At 42.2% G+C, this 18,490-nt stretch overlaps 1 protein-coding gene and 1 gene segment (V, D, J or C); one reads left to right on the top strand and one right to left on the bottom strand.

The window, feature by feature from the left end:
- The window catches only part of LOC123943474, a 1,358,446-nt gene that overhangs the window by 708,739 nt on the left and 631,217 nt on the right, over positions 1–18,490 (top strand).
- Positions 2,441–18,252, bottom strand: LOC123944814 (zinc finger protein 277-like). Its single transcript, XM_046010178.1, is given in 4 exon segments — positions 2,441–2,550; positions 7,586–8,897; positions 13,792–14,076; positions 18,241–18,252. Coding segments are annotated over 4 exon segments (1,719 nt in total).

The following is an 18,490-nucleotide window of genomic DNA, read 5'->3' as shown; positions in this document are numbered from 1 at the left end:
GAGAAGCACCTGCACAGCCCAGGCTTTCTGCATGCTGAGTGCTGGTTCTCTGCCCTCAGGGGGCACACACTGTCCCCCATGTTTATGAGCTTCCCCTAAGATGACTGCCCAGCACTGTTCTTGTCCCCCTGGCTTCAGTGTATCCTCTGGCTCATACATGTGGGTGGACACATGTCCACCCTGATCACCTGTGTCCACCAACATGTACAGAGGAACTGCCCCTCTGTAGACACCGCTCCATTTCCTGGATGGAAAAGCAACCCACCTGCTATGAGGGGCTCTCAGACTTCCCCAAGAAAGTGGTAGGATGACAATTCAGAGAGGGAAACCCATCCCTGTCCTGCTGGGTCCTGTTCTGGTGGGGAGAGTCCATGAAATCATCCTTGCTGACTGTGTTTGAGACGTGTTTCCTTTCTTCCACACAGGGAATCCATGTGAATCCTGAGATCCAGTTGGCAGTCCCCAGATCCTTGCCCGCCCTGTGCTGTCCCTTGAATATCCATCAGAAACCAACTCCAACCTCACTCTCTCCTTCTTCTGACTTCTCCCTCAATCTGTCCTGGACCCTGAGCCCCATGGAGCTGGAGCCCTGTTATACTGCCCAGATTTCAACCAAGTGCCAGATGGAGAGAGGCTCATAATGAATGTCTACCATGATGGCAGAGCCCTAAAGTGGGGCTGAAATGGGGATCTATGGCTCCAACCATGATCCAGAAGTAAAATAATGTATCAGCTTCTGAATGAAACAATACTGTCACTTCCTCTCATGTCCCTGCTTTTGTCCCATCGACTGGCCAGGATTTCCCCTAGAGAATTCATAAATAACTTCTGGGCAGTTTGCTCTCTTGATTTCCCATGAAACCAGTACTGAACTCCACACATCAGAGGAGTCACAGGAATGACCCTTCCACTCAGGGTCCTTCTATTCTTGTAACATCCGAGGGGGGGTCTGCATGGAATCCACCTTCTGTGTCTGAGGTGAATCTGTGCCCTTGTAGGTGGAGCAGGATCAGGCCCAGTCCTCACCTCAGCATGAAGCTCCTTGGGATGGTTGGTCCCAAGAAGAGGGAAACTCACTAGGGGGTCTTCCATCTGTTGGCAGCTGTCCTGTGCATGTATCTCAGTCATTTCGGGAATATCTAAGAACAGTTACTAATCTAATGTACCTGCCCCCTGGGAGTCTCCCTGTGTTGGGTGCACTGGTCCAGATGAACCTGAACAAGGAGTCCCAGGTGTGCAGAACCTCACAGACTCTCTCACTTACCTGTGTCACCACCGAGTTCTCTTGAACAACTGTGGACCTTCAGTATTCTCCATTGTTCCCCAAATCTCATCTCTCAGTTTTTTCTGGGCATAATCAGCAGGCTGTCCTCTGCTGTGTTTCTTATAAGCTATATATAAATTTCCTTCTGTTCTAATATACAAGCATTGGCAGAAAATGTGCTGTACCCATGGTCTAATTGTAATATCCATCTTCCCATAATATCCTTGGTATGACTCATTTACTGATAATCTCTGATGAGTTATTACACATATAAATCCATATATTTTTAGATTCTAGAAGACATAATGGAATTACTTGCATAACTGGTAATATATTTTGCAACCAAAAATAATTCACATAATTATTTTTAACAGATAAATGTACTGTGCTATATAACATAAAAAAACAACCTAAAGTCACAATCTGCTTGGGATTTTCATTCAAGATTTTACAATACCAACTTCCCATTATTTTTATTATTTGTACAGTTATCTAGTAATAAATAAAAACATATTAGTGACATAAAAGACTATTGATTTTTCTCTGAATTAAATGTCACAACTTCTTGAACAGTAATTGATTAAGAAATTAATTTATTTTGAATCCATGATTAACTGTTTCAGAACTTACGTTGGATAAGACTTTATCCCATAATTCATGAAAGATATACAACATATGAATTCTGTAACAGGATTTTCACTTCGGGTTCTAGCTAGGATAGCTTTATTTGTGGAGGTAATCTTGTAAATTGTACCAGAATGTCCACATGTGTGCTATTTGCCTCACAGACACATGATTACAGAAAATACTGAACCAACACCAATATCCATATCTTTCCCCTTCCAGGACACTCAGAGGCTTGTACTTTCCCAACACCACCTGCATTCAGGTGTGGCCACATCCTGTGGCCACCCTGCAGGAATGTCTTAGATGGAGGGCTCCCAGTTGGCCTGGGCACCAACTCAGACCACTACAGGAGGACAAGAAGAGAACTCTGGTGGAAAACTAGCCCTTCTTTCTATTTGGACCTTAGTGTTCCAGACAGTGGCTGACCCAGTGAATCCACAACATGCACTGGAAATACAAGCTTATCATCAGGACAATGTAAGAGCGTGTCTTTTATTTTTTTTTTTGTTTGTTTGTTTTAAGAGCAGGTCTTTTAAAAATCAAGAACCCTCATGCCAGAAACGCGTATTTCTGGTCTTTAAACCAGCACACAGGGTTGTGGGTGTCACGTCTAGTGCTGGTGTCTGCGCTGAAAAACACACTGTGGCTGAATGCACAGTCTAGTGAGAGAAAAGGGAGGAAGAATTTCCCTCAGTTACAGGTTCTGGTGGACAAAGAGGTACGTTGACACGAGACAGATTAACAGGAGAAAGAAAACATTTTATTACATGTGCACAGAAGGCATGTAGTGAAACTGAGACCCAGAGAGATGAATAGGCAGGCAGTTATTTTTTTCACATTTTGGACAAAGAGATGATACATTTGTCAGGAATTTACAGGAAAATAAAAACAGGTATTTGGAAGCTTTACTTAATGCAGAATTCTAGGCATAATTTGTCCTGAGGTAGGAGATTAGTAAAAGATTAGCAAGGTCTGCTTCTCCAGCTTCTTCAGATAGAAAGTCTCTCTCTAGTGAGAAAGATGTGTTTTTATTTGTTAGTACAGGACGGGAATTATTCTTTATGTGGCAGAATTACTCCTGCCGTAAGGGGCACAGAAGAGGGTATGAGGGGCCTTGCAGTAGGTATTTCCTAATTACATTCCATGCAAAATAATGAATCTGCTCCTGGTGTACATTTGGGGCAGTCGGCCATGGGCCCTACAGAGGATATTTGGAGTGTGTCCCAGCATGAACCAGTTAAGTGATCGAGGTCCTTCCTTCAGGTCGGTCTATGTTACCCTGTGCCAGCCACAGAGAAGATTCAGAATTGAAAGGAAAGGCATTTCACAACTTCCCCAGGATAAAAAGGGCACTGGAACAGAGCAAGGCGCTGCTGGTGGGAATGCAAAATGGCACCTCGTACAAAATGTGGGCCACTGTTTTGTGAGGGTGGTCACACAATTGACCACATGACCAGTGACACCAACTGCAGCCACAGAACTAAGTGAAGTTAGAGCACATGTGTACTCAAAACATGCACACAGATGCTAAGAGGCACTGTCGTTGTAAGTCCAACATCATGGACACCACTAAGCTTTCTTCTTATAGGGAATGGATAGACACTGAAATACTAGCTGAAGACAATAGAAGCATTAGCCTGAACATGGATGACTTTCACATTCATGCGCCTACATGGGAGAAGTCACTGCCTGAGGCCACATGCCGCACGGTCCCATCTGCACAGTATGGAATCTGCAAGGCCAAGTGCATAGAAAACTAATTGATGTGGAAGACAGGTTTGGGCAGACATAAGAATGACCATTTCCTTAAGCTGCAGTTCCTGAGTTGTCCTGTAACTTGATTTTGGTCTGGTCACATGGCTGTAGTGCATAGCTGAGAGAAAACTCACAGAATCTTACATTAAATGAGATCCAGGTTTCCATATTGTTACTTATGTAAACTTCTAATTTCCAAGATTATTAGTTTAATTGTACTAAATTTATATCCAAGAATACTTGCCTTAACACCCTGTACTGAGGTCTTTCTGAGCTGGGTGGTTGCCCTATGACTAATTGGATAGATGAGACAGATAGATATTGAAGAGGGCAGAGTCAGCTCTACTCATGAAGCCCAGGGGTTTTAATGCATGTCTAGAAGGTCAGGAGCTGAGATGGGTTAGGACGTAATGACATCAGGGGAATGAACACAGGACAATGGTGGAGAGAGTCCGTGAGGCTTTATCTATGTAGTTCCTTTGATCACTGACAATTATCATGAGGATATTGGACAAAAGCACAGTGAACTGTTGGTAAATCCTCATGACGTGCATGGAAGAGACCAGAAGGAGGAGCACAGATGGCAGATGCAGGGATGAAGACTGGTGGGCAGAGGTTATTGGAGGAAAGGTTGAAAGAACAGTGTTATGATAAAGGGACAATGGTCACATTCCAGCACAGAGCTCTCGTTCAGCACATCCCATAGCTCAGAACACCTGTTAAGTGAGACACTCAGACCACCTTGTAGTGATAGCAGCAGCCCTGAAGTGGAGGGGGAACCTTGTTACGTGGGGCCCTCAGGAATCTCTGACCATATGTCCAAGCACTAGCGGCGGGAACAGAGGTAGGATGACAAGAGAGGGGTTTCCTGTAGGGTTCTGCAGTTCTATTGTTGTGAACAAATCCATGTTAAAACCCCTATGTATGCTTTAATGCCCCTGAGTCTCAATTTTTGTAACAACTTCACACTCTGCAGAAATGGTTCAGGTATTCCTGTGCCTTCATCAACTAAATTAATGGAAGATGCCTGGGGAGCCTTGTTGCTAGGTGGGTTAAGCCTCTGCTTTTGGCTCAGGTCATGATCCCAGGGTCCTGAGTTCGAGCCCCGCATTTGGCTCTCTGCTCTGCAGTGAGCCTGATTCCTCATCTCTCTCTCGATCTCTCTCTGCCTGCCATTCTGCCTACTTGTGATCTCTGTCTGTCAAATAAACAAATAACCTAAAAAAATAATAAAATAATTGGAAGAGGCCTAGTATACCAATAATATCATTTTACCTCCTCTCAATTTATTTACTAATATAATAATAACAATAATAACAATTACTACTACTACTACTACTACTACTACTACTACTACTACTACTACTACCACGACTATTTTTGCTTAGCCAACAGAGGCTTATTTTCTCCCATTCTGGAAGCTAGAAAGTCCAAGACTATGATGCTTTCATAGCTGGTTTCTGATGAGACCTCTCTTGGCTTGCAGAAAGCCACCTTCCTGCTGTCCTCATACGGCTTTTCCTCAGTGTGCTCCTAGAGAGGGCGAGATCACTAGTGCCTATTCCTCTTTGTTTAAAGTTATCAGTCCCATCTGATTAGTATCTCACTCTTATGACCTGCTTTAACGTTAGTTATGCCTTTTCTTTTTTAAAAATTTCTTTTCAGCATTCCATAATTTATTGTTTATGCTCCATACCCAATGCTCCATGCAATACATGCCCTCCATAATACCCACCACCAGGCAAACCCAATGTCCCAACCCACTCCCCTCCAAAACCCTTGGTTTGTTTTTCAGAGTCCCAGTCTCTCACGGTTCATCTTCCCCTCCGATTTCCCCCGACTCCCTTCTCCTCTCCATCTCCCCATGTCCTCCGTGTTATACCTGATGCTGAAACAGTGAGTGAAATCTTATGATAATTGACTCTCTCTCTGCTTGACTTATTTCACTCAGCATAATCTCCTCCAGTCCCGTCCATTTTGATACAAAATTTGGGTATTCATCCTTTCTGATGGAGGCAGCATACTCCATAGAGCGTACAGACCACACCTTCCTTATCCTTTCGTCTGTTGAAGGGCATCTTGGTTCTTTCCACAGCTTGGCGACTGTGGCCATTGCTGCTATGAACATTGGGGTACAGATGGCCCTTCTGTTCACTACATCTGTATCTTTGTGGTAAATACCCCATAGTGCAATTGAAGGGTCATAGGGAAACTCTATTTTTAATTTCTTAAATAATCTCCGCACTGCTCTCCAAATTGGCTGCATCAACTTGCATTCCCACCTACAGTGTAAGAGTGTTCCTCTTTCTCCATATCCTCTCTGACACACATTGCTCACTGTCGTATTAATTTTGGCTATTTTAACTGGTGTAAGGTGGTATCTCAATGTGGGGGGTTTTTTTGTGATTTATGCATCCACTTTATTTCAAAAAGAAAAAAAAATTTTTAAAGCAATCTTTTCACCTAATGTGGAGCTCAAACTAATGACCGCCGAGATTAAGAGTCACATGCTCCATTAGCTAAGCCAGCCAGGTGCCCCAAATGTCTTCCTTATTATAAATAATTGAGTCTAATGAAATGAGATCATTTATAATGATTACATAGTAAAACTTTATAGCCCAAAATGCAAAAAGTCCTCATTTTATTTTTTGGAAAGTATTTTTAAAATTTTATTTCACCAAGGAGTAATCCTTTGCTGATGTTCAAATTTAAACTATTCTTCTGACTTTGTCTCATAAGTGAAAAAACATGAGAAGTTGCATTTTCTTCTAGTTTTTCTGTGGCATTTTCTTCTAGTTTTTCAAGCCCTCATGTAGTAGCAACTGGTAGCAAACTCAACACCCAAAGAACAAACAATCCAATCAAGAAATGGGCAGAGGACATGAACAGACATTTCTGCAAAGAAGACATCCAGATGGCCAACAGACACATGAAAAAGTGCTCCACGTCACTCGGCATCAGGGAAATACAAATCAAAACCACAATGAGATATCACCTCACACCAGTCAGAATGGCTAAAATTAACAAGTCAGGAAATGACAGATGCTGGCGAGGATGCGGAGAAAGGGGAACCCTCCTACACTGTTGGTGGGAATGCAAGCTGGTGCAACCACTCTGGAAAACAGCATGGAGGTTCCTCAAAATGTTGAAAATAGAACTACCCTATGACCCAGCAATTGCACTCCTCAGTACTTACCCTAAAGATAGAAACTCAGTGATCCGAAGGGGCACATGCACCCGAATGTTTATAGCAGCAATGTCTACAATAGCCAAACTATGGAAAGAACCTAGATGTCCATCAAGAGATGAATGGATAAAGAGGAGGTGGTATATATACACAATGGAATACTATGCAGCCATCAAAAGAAATGAAATCTTGCCATTTGCGACGACGTGGATGGAACTAGAGGGTATCATGTTAGTGAAATAAGTCAATCAGGGAAAGACATCTATCATATGATCTCCCTGATATGAGGACGTGGAAATGCAACATGGGTGTTTAGGGGGATAGGAGAAGAATAAATGAAACAAGATGGGATTGGGAGGGAGACAAACCATAAATGACTCTTAAACTCAGAAAACAAACTGGGGGTTGCTGGGGGGAGGTGGGATTGAGAGAGGGGGAGGGTTTATGGACATTGGGGAGGGTATGTGCTATCGTGAGTGCTGTGGAGTGTGTAAACCTGGCGATTCACAGACCTGTACCCCTGGGGATAAAAATACATTATATGTTTATAAAAAAAAAATTGGAAGGGGAGGCGAACCATAAGAGACTATGGACTCTGAAAAACAACATGAGGGTTTTGAAGGGACAGGGGTGGGAGGTTGGGGGAACAGGTGGTGGGTAATAGGGAGGGCACGTTTTGCATGGAGCACTGGGTGTTGTGCAAATAATGAATACTGTTATGTTGAAAAAATAGATAAATTAAAAAAAAATACTGCTTTGTTTCAAAGCATGCAGTTTGGATATATCTTCACTGATGGTGGTGATATTTCCATTTTGTTCCTGAGGTGTCATGTCACTTTCACTGTCAGACAGTGTACATAGTAGAGTGTCGTTTTCATAGGTTGGAAAATAATACTCTGGTTGATCCCACGTCTTTCTTTCAGGAAGCAGTGATGTATGTTTAGATTCTTCCATATGAGTCCTTAACTCTGCTTTGGATTTGAATTTCACATGGCAGCCATAACATCCACATTGGTGAATTTGTCTCCAGATGAAATTGACCAGTTTTACTTGCTGGTAGAAATTTACTTCAAGTTCTGACTTTATTTTGAGAAGATCAAACTCGTGAGCATCCTCCATGTGGACACATAATTTCTCAATGGTTTCTGCTTGCTTTTCACAAAATAGGCAGACAGCAGAGTCAGGGCGTTCTTCCCAATCAGACCAGTCATCTTCCTGATGGTCTAGCAACTCCCGATCATCTTCCAGTTGAACTTCCTCCCACGACTTTCCAAGTTCCAAATAATTGATGACATAAAATCGGTCATTTTCTCTGTTCTTAGGATTAATCCTCCGATGCTGTTTTTTCCTCATATGATCTTTAAGTGTATTTTTGTCCCTGAAGGTCTTCTCACAGTACAAGCACTGCAAATTGTCCAGCTTTTTCTGTAATGTGCATAGAAATTCATTGCAGTTTACAATGTTGTCTGGCAATCCAATGTTGAAAGCATGTTCTCTGGCCATGTGGTTCAAAAGAACAGATCTGTTCCCGAAAAATTCTTCATTGCAAAACATACAAATACCATGAAAATGGTTATCACTTCTTTCTTGCTGCTGTTGTTCCAGAATTTCTTTCAGTCTCTGTTTCTGAAGTTCTTCTCTAAGTAGTCGATCTTCTGGTAAAACATCACATAACAAAAAGTAATTGTCTTGTTCTTCAAGTGGAGCTGTGGAATTGATTCTTATCACACTACAAAAATCTGTAATGGGCTGTTCAGTGAACCTTTTCCTACAATATAAAATGTACCTTTGGAAATCAGCAACCAACTTGACGTCAGCTATGACCATCTTATGTTCAATAATCATGTGCTTCAGAAGTTTGTCTTGTTCATCCATAGAAAAATGTTCTTCACAGAAAATACAAGGCACAGATGGAGAACCTTCTAAAGCAGTGGTGCCACCTGGACTTTCTGGCAGGGAAAGCGGCTCCAGGATACAATCCTTACTGTCCTAGTAACTGACACCCCCGACTTTGCTGTGGTTGCCCTCACAGACCTCCTCCCCTCCGGCAGCAGCCCCCTGGGTCTCATGCAGCCATTACAGGGTGGAGGAGAAAAAGGAGGCTCTCAATGTGGTTTTGATTTGAATCTCACTGATGGCTAGTGATGGTGAACACTTTTTCATGTGTCTGTGTGCCATTAGTATGTCTTCTTTGGCAAAGTGGCTGTTCATTTCTTCTGTCCATTTTTTATATGATTATCTGTTTTGTGTGGGTTGAGTTGGAGGGGGTCTTTCTAGATCTTGGATATCAGCGGTCAGTCTGTACTGTCATTTGCAAATACTTCTCCCATTCTGTGGGTTCCCTTTTTGCCTTCCTGAGTGTTTCGTTTGCTGTGTACTACACAAAGATAAACTCGAATGGATAAAAGACCTCAACATGAGGCAGGAATCCATAAGAATCCTAGAGGAGAACATAGGCAGTAATTTCTTCAACCTCGGCCACAGCAATTTCTTTCAAGGTAGGTCTCCAAAGGCAAAGGAAACAAAAGCGAAAGTGAACTTTTGGGACTTCATCAAGATCAAAAGCTTCTGCACAGCAAAGGAAACAGTCAACAAAACAAACAGGCAACCCACAGAATGGGAGAAGATATTTGCAAATGACAGTACAGACAAAAGGTTGATATCCAGGATCTATAAAGAACTTCTCAAACTCAACACACACACAACAGATAATCATATCAAGAAATGGGCAGAAGATATGAACAGACACTTCTCCAATGAAGACATACAAATGGCTATCAGACACATGAAAAATGTTCATCATCACTAGCCATCAGGGAGATTGAAATTAAAAAAAATTACTTTTTTACTTCAAGAATACTCATTTTATTAAACTATTCCTTAGTCAATTTTTAATGCCCTGTGTTTCCTAAATTATTATATTGAGCTGAGATTCTCATCTACACTGCTGCTTCTTCAAGGCTCTAGGAATTGTCCCCAGGATGAAGAGAAGCGGGCTTACCCCAAGTGAGTCCAATGACCTGATATCTCTCCTTCTTGGAGCACATGGTTTCTTCAGGATCATGTAGCTCCTCATTATCCTCACTCTTATCATCACTCAGCTCTTATCCAAAACAAAACATGACACTCCATTCATAGCAATTTGCATCTCAGGCCTTTGTATGTGTGACATTATTTTTTCAGTCACCATAACCCACAAGACACAATAGAATCTCCTTGTATTATTGAGCATTCTCCTGAGGAACAGATGCCAAAGCCCCACTGTCATACACGACTGAATAGTCCAAGAAGTCCCATGATCTACTCTCACATGCTTGTGTCCCAGGAAAGCCAAGGAGTAGTTCTTGACTATTCCTGAACTAGTCTTTCATCTGAGAACCTGGGGACTTGAATGTGTAACTGTCTTCACGGGCAGTAGTATATGAAGCTTCCACATCAAGCATGCAGGAAGGAACAATGATGGAATTCCTCCTCCCTCCGCATTTAATCCTACTCAGAAGCTTAATGGATTGGATAATGTCCGCATACCCAGTGATCATGGATGCAAATACCCATCTGTTTGTAATCACCACCACAGACATCCAGAGAAAAGATGTTTACTCTGGGCACCCATGGCCCAGTCACTTTGGCACGTACAGTGAACCACCACAAGTCAATCTGCTGTAAATTTGGGCATCCATGTGCATGTCCTAAACCACACTCATTTTAAAAAGAAAATAAATAAGAAGTTCTTCACTTCACCTTATATGAGACAAGTATCCTGAATACAGCCAAAAATACACCAACCTTTTCCCCAGTAGGGTAGATAAAGCTCTTGGGCAATGTTTACTCTTCTCCTCAATATCCTGCAATTGAGCTATTGAACTATTATAATATAAAATTAAGAATTCTACAACTTGGAGGAGGGGGCAAGATGGTAGAGAAGTAGGAGATGCTATTTCAACTGGTCCCCTAAAGCGAGCTGATTATTTACCGGGTCACCCTGAACACACATGAAATCAGAGTGAGGTGTAGGATTATACACTTCTGGATCTCTACAGGGGCAGAAGACACCGCTGGACAGGTAAAGTGGAGTGGGAATGTGGACTGATATGGAAGATAAAGAAAAGGAGGAGGGAGACACCAGAAGCGACCCATTAGAAAGTAATACACCAATACAAGATTACCCTGTGATTGAGAACCAGGATTAACTTGGAGTCTGGTTAAAATCATTCAAAAAGACCAAAAGATCTTAAGGGGAAATTGGTGGAGTCGGGTGGTTAGGGACACGGGCTTAAATAAGCCCACATACACAGGACAGCCACCGCCAGTGCCCTGCCAGAGATAGGGCTGTGATGCATCCAGGCCATGGTCCCTGAGCCACCAGTGCACGTGATAGTGTCCGGGTTGCAGAGTACATGAGAGAGTCTGGTGTGGAGGCCAGACAGCAATCGCTATAACCTGAGCCTTTTGCACTCTGCATGCACACCCTGTGACCATGGTCTGAGTCGGGTTCCACACCCTCCCATGAGAGAGGTCTGTGCAGGCAACTGGCTGGTGCCCTCAAGGACTGGCAAAAGCCTGAACACTCCCAGCCCCTGACCAAAGGAAAATCTCAGCACACTATCTCTGACTGGGATCTTTCCAGAGGTTTGGACCTGATGTGACAGCCATAGCAAAGGCAGCCCTTGGAATCCAGCTCTCTGCACTAATACTGCTTGCAGCTTTAGCAGCACTGGGGTACAAGCAGGAGCTCCTGCGACCCCTGAGACTGCGGCCTCTGAGACTAATTCAGTAATTCATCACGTATATACAACACCTAGTGTTCATCAACACTAGTGCTTTCTTTCATGCTCATTATCCATCTCCCCAGGCCTCACTCATCTCCCTCCATCCACCTGTTATTTGTACTCCACTATGAACAGTCACTTATGGTTGTTTCCCTCCCTATTCTTTTTTTCTTTTCCCACTTCCTTTATGTTCATCTGTTTTCCTTCATAAATTCCACATATGAGTCATAAATGGGAGAAGATATTTGCAAAAGACATATCTGATAAAGTTTAATACCCATAATCTCTTAAGACTTTCCTCCACTCAACATGCAAATCATGTGGTTAAGAAATGGGCAGAAGAAAGGAATAAACATTTATTGAAGGAAGACATCCAGATGGCTATCACATACATGAAGAATCGCTCAACATCAGTCATCATCAGGGAAGCACAAATCAAAACCATGGAAAGATGTCATCTCATACCTGTCAGAATGACTAAAACCCAATACCTGCTGAACATAATTCTCAGACCAATGGCAATTTCATTAGTGAATCACAGCAAATATAATTGGAAACATATAGAGACATGGTTTCTAGGACTACTCCAAGGAAAACAGCTGACCCTCACCTTACTGAAACAGGAGACATTTCCCATACAATAGAAACTATGAATTTGTACCCTCAGGAGGGAAAGACCTCAGCATCTTGAGGGTACCTTATAGATCGTAGGGACCTGATCCAAGATTCCTGCTCACCTCTGAATATAGTAAATATAGCTGAATGTTGTGGCCTAAGGAGCTGAGTGAGGCGCTCAAGTAAAAGAGGGAAGTATGAGGACATATCCTTACAACAGGACAATCTGTAGGGGTTATGATGAGAGGGTAACTCCTCGCATGCTGGATAAATGGGAAAGAGAAAAGAGGAGTCCCTGTATCTCTGCAAGGGTCTGTGACACTTGCTGTTGCTGGGACAATCAGGGTGCACTCACAGTCCCTCTGACTCAAGAACCATGGAGCTCATGATCCAAGACAAGACATTGATTGAGGGCTGGTCTCCTCCCTACAGTTTCTAGATAAATATTCTGTTAACATCTCCCAGACAGAAACACAATAATCACTTTGTAAATCTGTGGAAATAGAGAAGAGTCCTACATTTTCGGAATAAACCATCATAATGACAAAAAACAAACTTGCCAAGGATGAAGCACTGGGACAAATATAATTGATATCATCATGGGAATAAATATGAGTGTAGAAGTACAATGATCACCATTTCAGAAATGAAGAATTGTCTTTAACTAATAGCATGCCTTCTGATCTCAGGTGTTCTGACCTTAATCGTTGAACTAATAATTCTATTCTTTTATCTTTTTTAAAATTTTCCATTGATGTGTACAGAGAGAACAGTCATCGATGCCCCTTCTGGTTGTTGATAGCCCACAGCATCTCCAGAAGCTCTGTGAGTCTCTGTCAAGGTTTCTCAGTGTCTCCAAGTTCTATGACAGAAAGACCTGATCTCCACACATCAGTCTACTGGGACTTCTGGAAGTGCAGAAAGCCTGAAAATCTCATGTCCAGCTCTGTCCTGCAGGAGGTTCAAGGGAGCAAATAGTTCCCATGGTGAAGAGCACAGACAGACACTGGGGCTCAATTTCACCTGCTGTGCTCACCTGGAAATTCACACAGTCATTCTGTGCTGCAGGGTGAACATACCCACCTGTAAAATAGTGGTAAAACTGGTACCTACATCACAATGATGGGGTGCATATGTGAAAAAAGGAAAATAATGGGTGCTAAGCAGTTTCTCCAGCAAAATCACAAAATAAAAGGTTGCGGCTTCATCAAAGATATCATGGTGACCAAACTCCCCCAGGAACCTCGCAACTGCTCTAGGTCACTGCCGTCATGAGGATGCTACCTGGAAAATTTGCTACATATTCAGAGAACATGCAAATAGAGCTGCCTTCCCTCTGCTTATTAAAAGAGCCCAGCCCTGACCATGCAACTGGGAGAGGAACCCCAGCACCAGGATTTCCAGGTGTTCCAATCAGTAATCAAGACAGAACACAGACAAATGACTATGGAGTTTGTGCTTGCCTGGGTTTTCCTTGTTGCTCTTTTCAAAGGTAATTGATGGTGAACAAGAAACCTTGAGTGTGAGAGTGGATATGAGTAACAGAAACGGTGGGTCTGTGACAATTTCCTGACCAGGATGTCTTGTGTCCTCAAGTGCCCAGTGTGAGGTGTAGCTGGGGGGCCTGGGGGAGACCTGGTGAAGCCCGGGGGATCCTGAGACTCTCCTGTGCAGCCTCTTGATTCACCTTCAACAGTTACCACATGAGCTGGGCCCGCCGGGCTCCAGGGAAGGGTCTGCAGTGGGTCACATGCATTGGCTATGATGGAAGTGGCAAAAGCTACACAGACTCTGTGAAAGGCCAATTCACCATCTCCAGAGACAATGGCAATAATACACTGTATCTGTAGATGAACATCCTGAGAGCCAAGGACACTGCCATATGTTACTGTGCAACAGGACAGTTAGGGGACATCGGTGTGAACCCAGACAGAAACCTCACTGTAGTAGAGGATAGGGACCACCAGAGGGTGCACACTCCTCACCAATTCTGTCTTTAAGCCCAGGAGAAGATGCAGATGGAGGTTATGGCAAGTTTCCTGTCAGGATCTGGCGATTCCTCCCCAGAGAACACTTTCCCTCAGGGCCCTCTCTGCACACATGATTCTATCCTTACCTCTTCACTCTCTGACTTCGAAAATTTGTTCTAATGGGAAAACAATTATATTAAAATGCACAAAATACAGATTCACTCACGTTGTTTATTCCTGTCCCTAAATACCAATGAATCACAAATATCCTGATGCTCATCAACTGAGCCTTTACAGGAATCCCAGAGGCACTCAGTATGCATCACAGGTCCACCCAACTCAATGTACAAACTTGATAGAAGGAGCGTAAAGTCCATGCTGCATATGAGGCCACAGAGACATCAACAATCCAAAGAAAAAGATGAAAGGATCTTTGGGGGGGGGGGGGGTATGTCACTGTCTTAAACAAAGCTCAGGGTATCAATGTTAATGACAACATCATAAAGTACTGAAATCCCACCAAGTGCAGTGTGGATGTGGAGCCTGAACATTAAACACACACTCACACACACACACACACACACACACACATTCCCACAAGAGTATAAAACCTTCGTCACTTTCACCTAATTAGCATGGGTAATCCTAAGACAGAAATACACAGCATACAAGAAGAAAGAAGACCTCAAGAAACAAGGAAAATCTAAAAGACACCACCTAACATTACACCTGAAGGAGCTGGAGAAAGTGCAATGACTGAAGCCTAAATACAGCAGAAGGAAGGAAATGCTAAAGACTAGAGGAGAAATAAATGATATAAAAACCAAAAAACAGCAGAACAGATTAAAAAAACAAAGGCCTAGTTCTTTGGGAAAAAATAAAATAAAAAGAAAATAAAATTGGTCTGAAATTCTCCTTTTTGGTAGGGTCTTTGCCTGGTTTGGGGATCAGGGTAATGCTGGCTTCATAAAAAGAGTCTGGAAGTTTTCCTTCTGCTTCAATTTTTTGGAACAGCTTCAGGAGAATTGGTGTTATTTCTTCTTTGAAAGTTTGGTAGAATTCCCCAGGGAATCCGTCAGGTCCTGGGCTCTTGTTTTTTGGGAGGTTTTTGATCACTGCTTCAATCTCATTACTAGATATTGGTCTATTCAGGTTGTTAATTTCTTCCTGGTTCAATTTTGAGATACCACCTGACACCAGTTAGAATGGCCAAAATTAGCAAGATAGGAAACAACGTGTGTTGGAGAGGATGTGGAGAAAGGGGAACCCTCTTACACTGTTGGTGGGAATGCAAGTTAGTGCAGCCACTTTGGAGAACAGTGTGGAGATTCCTGAAGAAATTAAAAATAGAGTTTCCCTATGACCCTGCAATTGCACTGCTGGGTATTTATCCCAAAGATACAGATGTAGTGAAAAGAAGGGCCATTTGTACCCCAATGTTTATTGCAGCAATGGCTACGGTCGCCAAACTGTGGAAAGAACCAAGATGCCCTTCAACGGATGAATGGATAAGGAAGATGTGGTCCATATACACAATGGAGTATTATGCCTCCATCAGAAAGGACGAATACCCAACTTTTGTAGCAACATGGACGGGACTGGAAGAAGTTATGCTGAGCGAAATAAGTCAAACAGAGAGAGTCAAGTATCATATGGTCTCACTTATTTGTGGAGCATAACAAATAACATGGAGGACATGGGGAGATAGAGAAGAGAGGGAGTTGAGGGAAACTGGAAGGGGAGATGAACCATGAGAGACTCTGGACTCTGAAAAACAACCAGAGGGTTATGAAGGGGTGGCAGGGGGGTGGGGGGGGTGGGAGGTTGAGGACCCAGGTGATGGGTAATAGGGAGGGCACGTACTGCATGGAGCACTGGGTGTGATGCCAAAACAATGAACACTGTTATGCTGTAAATAAACAAATAAAAATAAATATAAAAATAAATAAATAAATAAATAAAATAAAATTGAGAAACCTCTGCCTAGATTTCTCAAAAGGAAAATAGAAAGCCCAAAATAAATAAAATCAGAAATCAATAGGTTTCTCTGTGGAACGGACAGAGATTTTGAGGGGTAGGGGTCAGGGGATGGGGTAACTTGGGGATGGGCAATAAGGAGGACACATGCTGGGAGGAGCGGTGGGTGTTATACACATTTAATGAATTGTTTAACACCGCATCAAAAACGAATAATGTACTCTATGGTGGCTAAACAAACATAATTTTTAAAAGAATCTAAGCAGATAATGTGGTGATAAAACAAATAAATAGAGCTATAATTCTAGGATGAATCTTCCCCAATCCAAATCCTGAAATTATTTTCAAAATTTTGTGTTTAAACTAGGGGTGGCTGTGGGGTATGGGGTAACTGGCCAAAGGGCATTAAGGAGGGCACTTCGTGGAATGAGCTCTACCTGTTATAGGCAACTGATGCATCACTAAATCTACCTCTAAAACCGGTAATGCACTGTGTGTTAATTGAACTGAATTCAAATTAAAATGATTTAAAGCACAATATAAGAAGTCAGTCTGATTGAGTGTGTCATTGAAAGTCCTTGTTTTGAAAAATGCCAGAGGAATTTTCATCAGAATGGCACTGAAAGTATAGATTGCCCTGGACAGTATAGATATTTTAATCATGTTTATTCTTCTAATCCATGAGCATGGAACGTTTTTCATTACTTTGTGCTGAAAAAAAAATCCTAAAATGTGTAAGGACCAGAAAACACCCTGAATTACTAAGGAAGTGTTGAAAAAGAAAAACCAAGCTGGAGGCATAACGTTTCCTGATTTTAAGATATACTACAAACCTATTGTCACAAAGACAGCATGAAATTGCAGTGCAAAGACACATAAACCAGTAGAACAGAGTAGAGAGGCCAGTAATGGACCTGCAACTCTATGATCAAATAATCTTCAACAAAGCAGGAAAAACTTTCCAGTGCAAAAAGACAGTCTCTTCAATACATGGTTCTGGGAAAATTAGAAAGCTATGTGTGGAAGAATGAAACTTGACCATTGACTTACACCATACACAAAGATAAACTCGAAATGGATAAAAGACCTCAACGTGAGACAGGAATCCATCAGAATCATAGAGAAGAACATAGGCAGTAACCTCTTCGTTATCAGCCACTGAAACTTCTTTAAAGACATGTCTCCAAAGGTAAAGGAAACAAAAGTGAAAATGAACCCTTGGGACTTTGTCAATATCAAAATGTTCTGTCAATTATCATATGGTTTCACTTTTTTGTGGAGCCTAACAAATAACATGGAGGACATGGGGAGATGGAGAGGAGAAGGGAGTTGAGGGAAATTGGAAGGGGAGATGAACCATGAGAGACTATGGACTCTGAAAAACAACCAGAGGGTTTGGAAGGGGCGGGGGGTGGGAGGTTGGGGAACCAGGTGGTGGGTAATAGGGAGGGCACGTATTGCATGGAGCACTGGGTGCAAAAACAATGAATACTGTTACACTGAAAAGAAATAAAAAAAAATCTTCTGCACAGCAAAGGAAACAGTCAGCAAAACAGAGGCAACCCACGGAATGGGAAAAGATACTCGCAAATGTCACTACAGACAAAAGGCTGATATCCAGGATCTATAAATAACTCCTCAAACTCAACAAACACAAAACAGATAACCACATCAAAAAATGGGAACATGACATGAACAGACAATTCTCCAATGAAGACTTACAAACGGCTAACAGACACATGGAAAAGTACTCATCATCATTATACATCAGGGAGATTCAAATCAAAACCACATTGAGAACCACCTTACACCAGTGAGAATGGCCAAAATTAACAAGACAGCAAACAAGTGTTGGAGAGGTTGTGGAGAAAGGGGAACCTCTTACACTGTTGGTAGGAATGCAAGTTGGTACAACCACTTTGGAAACAGTGTGGAGATTACTTACGAAATTAAAAATAGAGCTCCCCTATGACCCTGTTATTGCCCTGGAAAGAAATTTTAAAAGTACATAATTTTTTTAAAAAAAATAGGATATTAAAAACATACAGATGTAGTGAAAATAAGGGCCATCTGTACTCCACTGTTCATAGCCGCAATGGCCACAGTCGCCAAACTGTGAAAGTACTGAGATGCCATTCAACAGACAAAAGGATAAGGAAAATGTGGTCCATATACACTATGGAGTATTATGTCTCCATCAGAAAGGATGAATACCCAACTTTTGTATCAACATGGATGGGACTGGAAGAGATTATGCTGAATGAAATAATTCAAGCAGAGAGAGTCAGTTATCATATAGTTTCACTTATTTGTGGAGCATAAGAAA

The sequence above is a fragment of the Meles meles genome, chromosome 6 (genome assembly GCF_922984935.1).
Source record: "Meles meles chromosome 6, mMelMel3.1 paternal haplotype, whole genome shotgun sequence".
Lineage (NCBI taxonomy): Eukaryota > Metazoa > Chordata > Mammalia > Carnivora > Mustelidae > Meles > Meles meles.
Note: the sequence above shows the minus strand (reverse complement) of the source record. Positions and strands in the feature narration are given on the sequence as shown.